Source organism: Arachis stenosperma, chromosome 5 (genome assembly GCF_014773155.1).
Source record: "Arachis stenosperma cultivar V10309 chromosome 5, arast.V10309.gnm1.PFL2, whole genome shotgun sequence".
Classification (NCBI taxonomy): Eukaryota; Viridiplantae; Streptophyta; class Magnoliopsida; order Fabales; family Fabaceae; genus Arachis; species Arachis stenosperma.
The window spans coordinates 994,248-1,008,081 of NC_080381.1; the positions used below are offsets into that span (position 1 = coordinate 994,248).

Sequence of the window (13,834 nt, forward strand, 5' to 3'; positions counted from 1 at the left end):
TTTTTTTTGTATAAGTGAGTATCACTTTCCATTATGATTTTTGGATTGATGAAAAATCATCTCTATTTTACTTGCGCTTTATTGATAACACATTTTAATCTAAGTAGCTTTCAAGGAAAGGGAAAATATATATGCCAACGGCTTAAAACTTGAAGTTTATTAGTATGATTATCTTATGATATAAATAAAAAACAAATTAATTTCCCGAGAATAATTTTATCATAAAGTTGAAAAAAAATGTAATAAGAGCAATAGTTTTTATTTAACATATATAAAACAAAGCTGTTTTCAAAATAAGAGCTGTTTGAATTTTCATATATATAAGTGATAAATAATTAAATATTATATTTAACAAATAAAACGGAAAAATGAGTATTTGTTTTTCTTTTTAAAAAAAAAAAACAAAAAGAGCTATTTTTGAAAAATTGACCGATAGAAGGAAGAAGAAACTGAAACAGGGAGGCACTTGCGTATGTTAGTCGAAGAATTCATCATCCGAAGACTGAATGTGCAGAAAAAATGGCAACTTCAGCTCAAGACCCCACTCCTTCTTGGTTTACGCCCAAAAGGTACTACCTTCACAATTCTTCTTTCCTATTTCTTTGGGTTTTGTTTTTCCCCCTGCATAATTCCATGTTTTTCTTTCGAAAATTGAGAAACAATTGTTACTCCAGAATTTCCGAGTTCCTAATTTTGTTGTAGTGGATGAATTAATGCTATTGATGTGGGAGGCTGATGAGTTGACTTATTGAATTGCTTAATTCATTGACTTGATTTAATTGAATTAAGAAGGTGAGTGTCGTGATTTTCAGGCTTTTGATGATATTCTGTGTGATTAATACGTTAAACTATGTGGATCGTGGAGCTATTGCTAGCAACGGTGTTAATGGAAACCTTGAGATTTGCGACGATTCTGGTATTTGCACTGCCGCTACTGGAATTCAGTAAGTTCCAATTTTGCTGTTTTTCTTCCCTAATTATTTTTGTTATTGTTAGCATCATCTTCTCGTGGTTGATGTAATTGTATTTTCATCTCAGGGGGGATTTTCACTTGAGCAATTTTCAAGATGGAGTTCTCTCATCTGCATTTATGGTTGGACTTCTAATTGCTTCTCCAATATTTGCTTCTCTTGCTAAAAGGTGATACTAACTCCGTGTTGTTGCTAAATTGAAGTAGCTTAGAGTAGGAAGAGTTAACTATATGAGACCGGGCCTACATGATTCCCTTTCAATTGCATGGTTTTTTTAATGCATTTTCATGTTTTGCAGTCACAATCCTTTTCGTCTTATTGGTGTTGGATTGTCAGTTTGGACGTTCGCCATAGCTGGATGTGGTAGTTCATTTGATTTTTGGTCTATTGCAATATGCCGAATGTGAGGGAATATGTTTTCAACTTGTCAAGGCCTTAATACTTTGCCATTTGCTAGTATTATGTATTGAGTCAAGAGTCAAGACTGATGCCATGGTTTTGGCAGGCTAGTTGGTGTAGGCGAAGCATCCTTCATAAGTCTTGCAGCACCTTTCATAGATGACAATGCTCCTGCTGAACAGGTTAGTCTTATTTCTTTCATTCCCATCAGAATTAGGTGAACTGAATGTCTCCACCAATGCAGAGTTGCAGCTTTACTTGTATTTTTATTGATGGCAGAAAACAGCATGGCTTGCTACCTTCTATATGTGCATACCAGCTGGGACAGCTTTGGGCTATGTTTATGGTGGACTTGTAAGATTAATACTCATAAAATCTAGCTTTTTAGATGGTTCTCTTATTGTTTCCTTAGTTTGCTGGTTTAAATAATCATTTTATTCGTCATGAACTGATGTTGTTTGAGTATTAGTATAGACTATAGCTGCTTATGAGTTCATTTACTGTACATATATGGGCATGTGTAATGCTAACTTAAAGAACTGTTCATTGGAAAATTTTCTACACACTTCGCATCCATTATTTTTTTTAATGTGTTATCTGCGAATGAGTCGGCTTCAAAAATTCAAATAATGTGTAGGTTGGAGGCCAGTTTAATTGGCGTATTGCATTTTGGGGTGAGGCAATTTTGATGCTTCCTTTTCCCATTTTGGGTTTTATAATGAAACCTTTGCAGTTGAAGGGTAACCATTTCTCCTGAATGACTTGTTTCTAGAAGTTAGTCAATTTTCTGCTCCTTCTAATTGTATCAGAATATTTGATTTGTCACCATAGGTTTCACTCCCATGGAATCCAAACTGATACCGACATCTAACGAATGTGGAGGTACTGTCAACTCTTGACAATTATGTTGGTAAAATTATTTTCTGCTGTAATCTTTGTTGTCTTTAAAATTCCAAAGGATAAAATGAAATTTATTTTCTGATCTTCTCAACATCTCATTGATTCATATGAAAATGGATTAATATATTTCTCATTTGGAGATTGCAAATTAGCTTGTTTGGGTGCCATTAAGTTGTTAGAAAAATATATTTTTTCAATGAACAAAGATCTTTTCTTTTAGTGTGTTTGGCAAAATTTTAATGGTAAAAGTAAAAATACTAGAATATAAAAAATATCTTTTTTTAAAAGCTACAATTTGCATCTTTTTTTTAAAAGATCTTTTTTACTTAAAAAAAGAAGATGTTTTTAATATTATAAATAAATAAAAAAGTACTTTATATTCTCTTACCCAGTCCCAATCATAATTGTTAGATAAAAAGATATTTTTACATGAAATATCCAAACATAAAATTACTTTTACTTTTCTAAAAGATCTTTTAGGAAAATATTACTAAAAAAAATCTTTTCGTAGAAGCTCACCCAAACAAGTCTTAGGTGATGATCAATAAATTACTCTCACATTATTTTGCAGGTGCCAATCTATACATGATATTTTGTCATTGGTTGAAAAAAAATTGTTGAATGTAGCCTCAAGTCAAAGTTATGTTATATGTGTGGATTTCACTAAAAGCTATGATGTGATGATTCAGATAAAAGAAAATTGCATTATATTCTAATTAGTGTATTGCTTTTATAGGAATTATATTTTGAACATCTGAGCCTAAACCAATCCTGTTTTTGTGCTATGTGCTATTTTGCATGCTAGGCTATCACTCGAATGATGACTATAATACGTATCTTATTTTCATCTAGAAGCCTTTTCTTGGTTCTGGTGATAACATTCTTTGCCGTAAATTTATTTCCTTTTACTTATTTCGATGCTCAAAGTTAGAGGTTTTCCTTATAGATGGTGAGATGCTTGCTGGAGATCAAGGCTTTATCAGAGGATCCAAGTGAGTTAAAACTGAAAATCTAATAAATTTAGAGGAAGAAATTTATTAATAGAGTGGATAATATTAACTTTAAGGAAATTTTCTATAAAATTTTTATGTTATAGTTTTATTTTACACTCACTGTGTGTAACCCATAAAAAGTTATTGCAAGTTTGAGACAACAATGACGATTATGTTGCAGATAGACCAGCTAAAATATTATATTTCACCTTTATGATTGATATTTATGTTTCTCAGGTCACCATCCATACTGAGGAATCACATCACCAGGTTCTCAAAAGATATGTTGGAGCTTTTGCGTGACCAAGTGTATGTCATAAATGTTCTAGGTATTTACTTTTTTACTAACTGGGAGATAATTAATTTTCTTCATGAAAGTTTTATTGACAATATTGCCTGAGGAATCAAAACAGATTTTCAATTGAGGATTTGATAATTGAATTGTCAATTCAGAACAATTTCAAATATTCTGACTTAAAGAGTTTAATCATTGCTAGGTTATATATCATACAATTTTGTTATTGGGGCCTACTCGTATTGGGGACCGAAGGCAGGATACAGCATTTACCATATGGTATGATAATGCGCTTAAATATCATTTGCTTCATATCAAATATTAGGAGTATTCATTACAAAAAGAGCTTAGTCAAAGCGGTTCTATTGAAGACTTGGTCATTGATAGAGCCGAGTTGGGTTCTGATTATATGAAATCAACCTCTTCTAGTAGGTTAAAGCTTGATTGTGTAGTTGTGCATTTATTAATATTTATAGAAATTTTTGCTTCTTTGACAATTCTGTTATTTATTATTTTTGGACAGAGTAATGCTGACTTGTTGTTTGGAGGTATTACAATTGTTTGTGGGATTTGTGGTACGTTAGCTGGAGGCTTGATTCTTGATAAAATGACTTCAACAATCTCCAATGCCTTCAAGGTAGGCTAGTTAATTTCCATTTATATATAATATCAGTTATCAAATGAGTAAAAGGGATCATGCACTATTCTTTTACTACTATTTTGTTACCGGCAAATCCATGCTAGTTAGAATGCTCAAGGACTGAGTTTTTATGGTGGGAAAAAATACGTCTATATAATTAGTCTAACATGTTGATGCCTATTGGTTACTGGCCCACTAACTAAAATGCACAGGGAACACTTTTGCCTTTCAGTGATAAATGACTTCATGAATTCATGTAAATGATTCTAGGCCTTTAGCATTTTCAAAGTTGTACAGGAATAGTTGAAACCTGCTTTTGGTGAGCATAATCACATGTAATAATAACCATCACCCCTCCCCTCCAACCCAAAAAAGAAAGTTCTCCCAAAGAAAAGGAGGACAAAATATTTAAAACTAAAACTGGAACCGAGATGACTAATAATTTTGTTATATTATTGTATTTCTGTGGCCTTAATTCTATTTGGTATGACTGGTTACGTTCATATCACTGAAGTTCTAGAATTATTTTTCCCTTAAAGTTCCTTTATCATGAATTTTACATCTTTCATTTGGAAGTTCTACTCTTCATGATCTTTTATCATATTTTGTTTCTTTTCTTCTTTGGTTCCCTTTCTTCATGGCAGCTTCTTTCTGGAGCAACATTTTTAGGTGCCATCTTCTGCTTGATTGCATTCTGTTTCAGGAGCTTATCTGGTTTCATAGTACTCTTCTCTATTGGTGAACTGCTGATTTTTGCCACACAGGTAACTTTATGAGACACTTGAAGGGTTTTTCTTTTTCTTTTGGGTCAACCTACTATTTTACTTGCATAATAATTGCAATCAATTACTTTATATTGGACTGGCTGTTCTAGATTCAGATGGTTGGTATTTCATCTTCTTGCATGCTACTGCATGTTCATAAGAACCTGATAATGATATATAACATAAAACTCTAGTCTTAAATTTGTGTCTCCTTTTGTAGGCTCCTGTAAATTATGTCTCTCTTCATTGTGTAAAACCAAATTTGAGGGCGCTGTCTATGGCAATATCTACAGTTTCAATCCATATCTTTGGTGATGTGCCTTCCTCACCACTTGTTGGCATCCTGCAGGTTACACCTCATTTTTCCTGATATTGTCTGTTTTGGTTACTTTCATTATTGGATATATATCAGTCATTGGATTCTGCATTTTACACGGCTTTTCCTAATATTTTGATTATTTTTATAACTGGATATTATCAGCCAACATAAGACACAGATTTGTACTAGAAGTAAAGTGCTTAATTGATTTTCACCTTATCCATGTTTGTTGGATTTCATTTGCAGCTTCTAAACCACGTTTTAGTAGTTTTGACCAAACCATGATATGTAGTTAGTTGCTCAAACAAAAAAAACCAAACATATGATTAGCCAGTGGGTTTGATCTATAGTAGACGTTTCAAAACTTAATTTTATCCCTTCTCTTTTAGTTATTATATCTATCTCCAGAAAATTGTTAAAATAAATGTCAAACCTGGTTTTATTTGTTATAAACTGCTCTCTTTCTCATCTCTCCCTTTGATGTAAAGGGGTTTCACATCTTAGTTTGTTTAGGCAACTTTCAACATCCCTCTTGAATTAACATATATGGAAAAGAAGTTGACAAAACTAGTAACAAGAACTGTGCTGCCTTATGTTTTACATTTTGATGCAGTCATACTCATGATTTACTGACCTGCTTTACATTGTTGGCTGTTTCAGCCTTTTGCTTGTATTTGTTCCTGTTTTAACATTTGTTTTTATTCTAAGCAAAACAGTTTTCCTGCACAGGATCATATTAATGACTGGAGGAAAACAGCACTTTGTTTAACATCCATTTTCTTTCTTGCCGCTATAATATGGTTCATAGGTAAGTGGCATACCACCATGCAGCTTTGGTATTATAGTAGCTATTCTTAATTTTTAAACCAGATATGCATTAGAATTAATTGTTTTTTAAGAATGTGCCTGTAAACTCTGATTTCAAAACACGTACTGAAGAAATTGCTGGATGTTGCGCATGGGTTTTAATTTTCAAATGCTAATAGATTTTTATTTGGCAGTTAATATTTTACACTTCAAAAGTAGTCTCATACTCATCTATAAGACTGCAACTACGTTGACTAGCCCTTTTCTCATGAGAACAATTTAAGTCACGTTTTTCCATTTGGGGAACCATAAATCATTAAAGAAAAGAAGTTACCAAATTGCAGTTACTCTTTGTTACTTGAACTGAGGTGTTAAATCTGTGCTACAAATTTGATGTGCATGTTATCGCTATAGAGATCAAAGGTGCAAGTTGTTCTGGTTATTGTATATCCATTGACATCATCATGGATACTACTACTAATTGCTTGAAGAATGTTCTAAATATTTGCTTGACTATGGTTAATGGTAATCAATACTACAGGAATCTTTTTGAGAAGCGTTGATCTTTTCAACGAACTTGATGATGATCAATCTTCAATAAGAAGAGAGCAAAGGAGGCCATTGCTTGAAGACACTTCATATGAAGCCTAGTTTCTGATCCATTTTATAGTGTTAGTAATACCGTGCTGAAACAGTTGCATATCCCATATATGTGTATTATCTTGGAACATCCACATTGTTCCTTGAAGAGGGAAAAATCGGTGGCATCCACGTTTGATACTCTGTTGCTGAAGAGCAGGGTGCTGATGGCTTCACCGTTGTATCAAATCAGGTTGAATGGAGTTACTAGATCAAGTCACCCTGTTCAAATGTTTTTCCATGTAAATTACTGTGCAAAGTTCCAACTATTATAATTGTAAGATGTTCGAATGTAAAGATGTGATAACTCAGTAATTTAATCCAATCGTGTTTTCTTTTTTCCCCTCTTTTTGCCGACAAAGGTAAATTGTGAGAGTTGCTTTTAATCATTTACTGAAATAGCAAAGATGTTCCCAAGAATACAAAGTACAAGGATGACTCGATAGGCCAATACTTTACAAAGCAGATGCATTAATCATTTTCCGACAGAGGATAAATTTGGTGTTTAAAATCCAGTAAAAATTCAGATGAAGTCGACTTCACGTGAAATTGATATATGAGAGATGTTAGATGAAAATTTAGTCAAATCAGTCAAATCATTTAACGACTCTCAAGTATCAACTTTACATTAAGTCGACTGCACCTGATTTTCCACCTTAAAATCTGGTGTTGTAATCAATTTGTTTAAAACAGAGCAATATTACGAGCCTTCCACACGCACCAAAGGATAATTGTAACTTTGATTGTCATGTTATTGTTATTTCATTTCTTAGGTTTCGAATAAATAAGTAAATTACATAATTAAACTCATTTTTTTTAGAACGTTAATGAAAATAGATTGAACTATTGGAATGGTAATACTAACCATATTTGCGGGTATTCAATCCAACTCAATTCATTCGGGTAGGATTGATGACCTAACCCATTTAAAAGCGAAGCATGTTGATATGCGGATAGGATCGGATGCAGATTTAAACCTAATTCTATTCAACTAACTCATATTCCTGATATATTTTAATATAAAGTTAAAAATTATTATACATATATTGAAGTTGATGGAGATTGAATTTACATTTTCTCTTTTTTATTATGATTTTATATATTGATATTGATTTATTTAAAGTTATATATTCATGATAATATATAATTTTCTCTTAAAAAAATAATGAATATAAGATTTTGAATTCGATTCCTCACAACAACCATTTTAAAATTATTCCAACTCGTTTGACCCTAGATTGACCGTAAGTTTTAACATGTTTAATACACTCTTAAAATAAATACATAAAAATATAAAAATTATTCTTTGGGTCCTTAACAAGTGTCCTAATAATATATATTAGCTAATAAAATGTGTGACAATTCTACTCTCAAAATACCTTTTAATCAAGGGCGTTTAAGGTTTAGTCCAGCCTGTATTTTATTGAGTTTAAATTTATTATTTTTATCTGATATTTTTTTTAGGTTGACGAGTTATACTTTGGGTCTCGGTTGATCTGAAGTTTTTTTATAATAAAAATATATATTTTAGAACAAAATTAGTAATGTTATATTATATTTTTAATATTTTAATTAATATTTTTTATATTATATAATAAATAAAATAATTTATTTTGATATAAATATGATATAATATTTTTTAAATTTAATTTTTAAAAATAAATTTTTATTATTTTAGTATATACTAATTTTACATTAAATTAATTTTTATTTAATTCGATTTATTTCGAATCGTTTTTGAGTTAGGTCAAAATAAACTCTGATAATTTTTTAAAACCGAATCTAAATATGATTAAATTCGCTCTAGACCATGAACGCTCCTAATTTCAAAAAGTCTGTAAATTCCAAAATAAAGTTTTAGATAATAAGAAGTTTATTTATTTAGATTTTTTTTATATACAATAAATGCTTATGAAAATTTAAAAGAGGCTTGCTACACATACAAGTCTTTTTGACTTACAAGTTTTACAAGTTGCTACACATTAGAATCTTTTAATGCGTTATTTAGTTTCCAAAGCGCTACACTCACCGTGAATTATGAACGACTCTTCTTCCTCTTCCTCTTCCTCTTCCTCTTCCTCTTCTTCTTTCTTCTTCTTCTTCTTCACTCACCGTGAATTATGAAAAACTCATCTTCCTCTTCATCTTCCTCTTCCTCTTCCTCTTCTTCACTCACCGTGGATTATGAACAACTCATCTTCCTCTTCCTCTTCCTCTTCTTCTTCTTCTTCTTCTTCTTCTTCACTCACCGTGGATTATGAACAACTCATCTTCCTCTTCCTCTTCCTCTTCCTCTTCTTCTCCTTCTTCTTCTTCTTCCTCCTCCTCCATGTATTTCTTCGTTATTCTCTTTGCCTTTTCATTAGTTGTTTTATTTGCGTTTATTACTGGTATTCTTGCTTCGTTTTTTTTCGATTTTCATGGTTTCTGAAATCAAGCTTTGAAATCGTTTTGAAGATAATGGAACTTCAGAAATACACCCAAACGATTATAGAAAATACACCCAAACGATTATAGAAAATACACCCAAAGGACACTTTATGCATAATTCAGAACTCTTTCTCTTTCTTCTCCTCATATTCTGCTGCTTCTTCTTCTTCAAAAATGATTTCAGAGCTTGATATCAAAAAATAATGGAAATCAAGAATAACGAAAAAAGAAAACAAAGAGAAAAGCACGTAAATGAAGAAAGAGAAAGAGAAGGCAAAAAACGAAAGAAAAGAAGAAGAAGAAGAGGAGGAAGAGGAAGAAGAATGTGCAGCAAGAAGAAGAAGACGGTGCAGTGAAATTGTGCAGTAACGGTTGAAGAAGGAGAAAGAGAAAGTAAGAAACGAAAGAAAAGAAGAAGAAGAGGAAGAGGAAGAAGAACGTGTTGCAGTAACGTTCAAGAGCGCTAATATAATAACTTGTAAAGACTTGTATAAAAAAATGCTTGTATATGGAGAATTTCTCAATTTAAAAATCTTCTTTTACAATACATATTTTTATATTTAATACAAGTACCTTCTTCATTTTCCATAAAAATTCCCATCATCAAATTATACCAAATATTATATTTTTAAGGATCAATTTATGATTCTTTCAAAATTTAAATTGAGATAATTGAAAATATGTGAGCTTTTAAGAAAAGATCTTTTTTCGACTTATCTTTTTTTAGAAGATTTTATGTAAAAATAAAAGTAATTTTATGTTTAGATATCTCATACAAAAAGATTTTTTTATCTATCAATTATGTTTAGGTATAACAATATAAAAGTACCTTTTTGTTTATTTATTATATGAAAAATATTTTTTTTTAAGAAAAAAAATCTTTTAAAAAAAATATAAATTACAATTTTTCAAAAAAAATATTTTTTATTTTTCTAAAATTTTTACTTTACTGTTAAAAATTTGCCAAACACACTAAGAAAAATTATTAAAAAAATATCTTCTTTATCAAAATAATTACGCCCAAACAAACACTAACATAACATGACATGTCCCGCACGTATGTTTGGGTGATGTGCTTCTAAAGCATCCAACAACCCCAACCTCAACCTCAACCTTTGGTTGGTCACAGTCGCACTCGCACACTTCCACTTTACTATAAGATATAAATTAAACTTTCTCATTCGCTTAAACACTCAGAGGGAGAGAGTGGGCTTCTGACAAATTATCTGTCGTCATCTCCAATTCTGTATCTTTTTTCGATCTCAGCCACGTCTCTCCTTTCATTGTTTCTGTTAAAAAACCTTTTTTTATTTCTTTCTCTTTATCACTTCATCGGTTCTTTATTATTATTGTTATTATTAACATATTGGATTCAACTTCAGATACCCAATATCCCAGATTCATCTAAAGCCCCTTCCTTTATAGACCCTTTCAATCAAAAAGCAACTGGGGCACGCATCATTCTTATTCCTGCTTTGACTGTTGATTTTATCTGACACAAAGAAACTGTTGGATTTTATTCCATTCTGCTTCTTCTGATTCTTCGGCTGCCAGCTAAACTACTGTACGATTCTAGCTTTCTTAAAAAGTTCCTTTTTTTTTTCCTCACTGTAAAAGGGGTTGTCACTTGTTGATTGTTATGATGATCAGATTCCCTTGCTTATTTTAGTTTCTAATTTTGATTGTAAAAAATATAGTGTTTGTTTTTTGTTTGTTTGTAGTCTAATTCAGCTAGATCATCCCTAATTTGCTTTTGCCATCAATTGTTTACTTCAAATCTGATTGAAATTGTTGTTATGGTGAAGGATTTGACTCGTGTCTATGAATTCATGGATGCCAGTTTGTTGAATGATCTAAAAACTTCAACTATTAGATTGGAGAATTGATACTTCCTCACCACTCATTCTGAAGTATAAATAAGGGTTTTTTTCAACGAATCTTTATCACTTCAAGAGTCTTTATATTTCAAATCTTAATATTTTAAGATGTTTGTGTTTCAATTGTGATAACAATATTTTGATATCAACGTGAACATGTGCTAATACCTTGTACATCCAGTGAGTTGACTCTCAAGAACATTGAATTGAGTTTATGCATTCCCCTTGCAATTTCTGGTGCATTGTTATATAGAAGGGAGTTGGAAGGAAAGAATGGCACTGGATGTATCTGATTAAGCAATGGTCCAGCTATATGCGGCATTTTCCATGACCTTCAAATCTTCTTACTTTACCAAGCAATGTCATTATCTGAATAGGAAGTTTAGAAGCATACAAATTTATGAGCCAAAGAACAAGGCATTGTATCTTTGAAACAACAATCTAGTTTTTCTGCTTCAAAGATAAAGATTAAAGCAATGAATGTACATTTATTGTAATAGTAGTATTACTGCACATCTTCAAGTCAGTTTGTGTTAACCCTCTATTCTTTTTGTTTGCTGGAATTTCGATTTTTCAGATGGGAGACGTGGCTAAGGACCTAACAGCAGGAACTATTGGAGGGGCAGCACAATTGATATGTGGCCACCCCTTTGACACTATCAAGGTCAAGCTCCAAAGCCAGCCTACACCACTCCCTGGCCAGGTTCCCAAGTATGCTGGTGCAATTGATGCTGTGAAGCAGACAATAGCAGCCGAAGGACCAAGGGGTTTGTACAAAGGTATGGGAGCCCCACTTGCTACTGTAGCTGCCTTCAATGCTGTCCTGTTTTCAGTAAGGGGACAACTGGAGGCATTATTGAGGTCCGAACCTGGTGCTCCTCTCACAGTAAACCAGCAGATTGTTTGTGGCGCCGGAGCCGGAGTTGCGGTTTCTATTCTAGCTTGCCCCACTGAATTGGTCAAATGCAGGTAAGAGGACACTCACTGTGTTTTAATTGTGTCATGGTTAATCTTCTTGTTTGTGTTTCTCTCTCTTTTTTTTCTTACTCTTGACTTCAATACTTAATAATTTTTTGACCTTTTTTTCTACCTGCTTCTATTGTAAAATTTTCCAAGGATTTACCTTCATGCAAATATCAGTTTTTCCAAGCAAGAACTGAATGTAATTGTTCCAATGTTGTGTGAATTTATGCATGATGTTTTCCCACTTTTTTGGCTGTGAAATTCAGGAAGTGTCAACTTTTAAGAGCTCAGTTTTAGGAAGTGTCAACTTTTAAGATACTCATAATATAATGACATGAAAATCATGACATTTTATAGCACACACTCAAAGTACGTGGTTACCTTGTAACTCACTATGCTTTGTTTCATTGCCGCGATCAGGTTGCAAGCACAAAGTGCTCTTGCTGGTTCTGGAGTTGCTACTCTGGCCGTGAAATATGGAGGACCTATGGATGTGGCCAGACAAGTTCTTCGGTCAGAAGGAGGCGTAAAAGGTCTTTTCAAGGGATTGGTTCCTACAATGGCGCGTGAAATACCTGGAAATGCTGCAATGTTTGGAGTATATGAAGCAACTAAGCAATTACTCGCAGGAGGACGTGATACCTCTGGACTAGGTAGAGGTTCTCTGGTGGTTGCTGGAGGCTTGGCTGGAGCTTCCTTCTGGTTCATGGTATACCCAACCGACGTTGTTAAGAGTGTGATTCAAGTAGATGATTACAAAAATCCAAAGTTTTCTGGTACAATTGATGCTTTCAGAAAGATTCGCGCCACCGAAGGAGTCAAAGGACTGTATAAGGGTTTTGGTCCGGCGATGGCCCGAAGTGTTCCTGCAAATGCAGCTTGTTTCTTGGCATATGAGATGACACGATCAGCTCTAGGATGATTAGTTCATACAGCAGACTTGATTGGGGGTAACATTGATTGGCATTTTTCTTTTCTTTACTTATTTTCTTAGTTTTACCTTATTCCCAAAACATTTATTTCAGGCATTGCAAGATGGCCATAAAGTTTTATCTTTCTGTTATTGCTTCAAGTTTCAGCAGTAGTAATTCATACATCCTTTCCTTTTAGAATTTTGGTTTCTTCCCTCATGCTTGTTCTATTACTTATGGAAATTGTATATGTTTGGGAAACTATGTCAATTTACACAAAATGCAGCATTAAATGAGATATGAACCCGTCTTGGATTGGATCCATATCCCATCTAATGGTGGATGCGATATGAGTTGACACAATGTTTCAAGCGCCGCGCCGCACCTAAGTTTGGATACTATCTTGGAGATAGAAATACGGAGACACAATTTTCCATCTGTCTCTTGCTTTTCATGTTTTTGTCCTAGAGACAGAATCCAAACGTGATGCAAGTTTATGAGCAATGTTAGGATAGAATGGAATCATTATGACTGCAAGAATCGTATTTCACCTATCTTAACTAAGAGAACTTAGCTTCAACTTTTTCAAAAGACAAGATTCTGAATTCTCAAGTTAATGACCATAATTCATGTCCATCAAAATTGTTGGCGTGCATTCGGTTTTAGATTCCATCATGCATATTAGTCCTTGTTTTTTGGCATAAATGTTAGAAATTGTGGCAAGAAAAATTTGTACAACTGATTTGATGCCTCCATTTTTCCAACTTCCATTATTTCAGAAAATTGAGATAATATGCCTCAAATTTGGTGCAAAACAGATATTCAAAACAATGAAATGACCCTTCTCTAAATGTAAAACAATCCTATTGTATTCTATAGAAAGTGATCAGTATATGCTGATGGAATAACCTTTCTAACCATGGATTA

The 13,834-nt window shown here is 32.8% G+C and overlaps 2 protein-coding genes across 2 annotated transcripts; both read left to right on the top strand.

Annotated features, from left to right (window-relative positions):
* Positions 1–391: 391 nt before the first annotated feature.
* Positions 392–7,069, top strand: LOC130982246 (probable sphingolipid transporter spinster homolog 2). The gene is made up of 16 exons (XM_057906160.1): positions 392–569; positions 813–944; positions 1,039–1,140; positions 1,270–1,374; positions 1,477–1,552; positions 1,650–1,724; positions 2,008–2,110; positions 2,202–2,252; positions 3,217–3,262; positions 3,500–3,591; positions 3,760–3,836; positions 4,081–4,194; positions 4,842–4,961; positions 5,182–5,310; positions 6,010–6,088; positions 6,629–7,069. Exons 1-16 carry the CDS (start codon positions 520–522, stop codon positions 6,736–6,738), a joined length of 1,461 nt encoding a protein of 486 aa, XP_057762143.1. The 5' UTR covers positions 392–519; the 3' UTR covers positions 6,739–7,069.
* A 3,270-nt stretch (positions 7,070–10,339) lies between these two features.
* On the top strand, positions 10,340–13,121 carry LOC130983174 (mitochondrial carnitine/acylcarnitine carrier-like protein). Its single transcript, XM_057907361.1, has 3 exons — positions 10,340–10,720; positions 11,611–12,002; positions 12,417–13,121. The coding sequence occupies exons 2-3, from the start codon at positions 11,611–11,613 to the stop codon at positions 12,916–12,918; spliced, it is 894 nt and encodes a 297-aa protein (XP_057763344.1). The 5' UTR covers positions 10,340–10,720; the 3' UTR covers positions 12,919–13,121.
* Positions 13,122–13,834: the final 713 nt, after the last annotated feature.

Bases quoted from the DNA above. Each gene is read 5' to 3' on its own strand.
- LOC130982246 (XM_057906160.1), top strand. From the start codon at position 520: ATGGCAACTTCAGCTCAAGACCCCACTCCTTCTTGGTTTACGCCCAAA. The intron at 570-812 runs GTACTACCTTCA...CGTGATTTTCAG, and splicing joins TCTTGGTTTACGCCCAAAAG to GCTTTTGATGATATTCTGTG. The intron at 2,111-2,201 runs GTAACCATTTCT...TTGTCACCATAG, and splicing joins GAAACCTTTGCAGTTGAAGG to GTTTCACTCCCATGGAATCC.
- LOC130983174 (XM_057907361.1), top strand. From the start codon at position 11,611: ATGGGAGACGTGGCTAAGGACCTAACAGCAGGAACTATTGGAGGGGCA. The intron at 12,003-12,416 runs GTAAGAGGACAC...TGCCGCGATCAG, and splicing joins ACTGAATTGGTCAAATGCAG to GTTGCAAGCACAAAGTGCTC.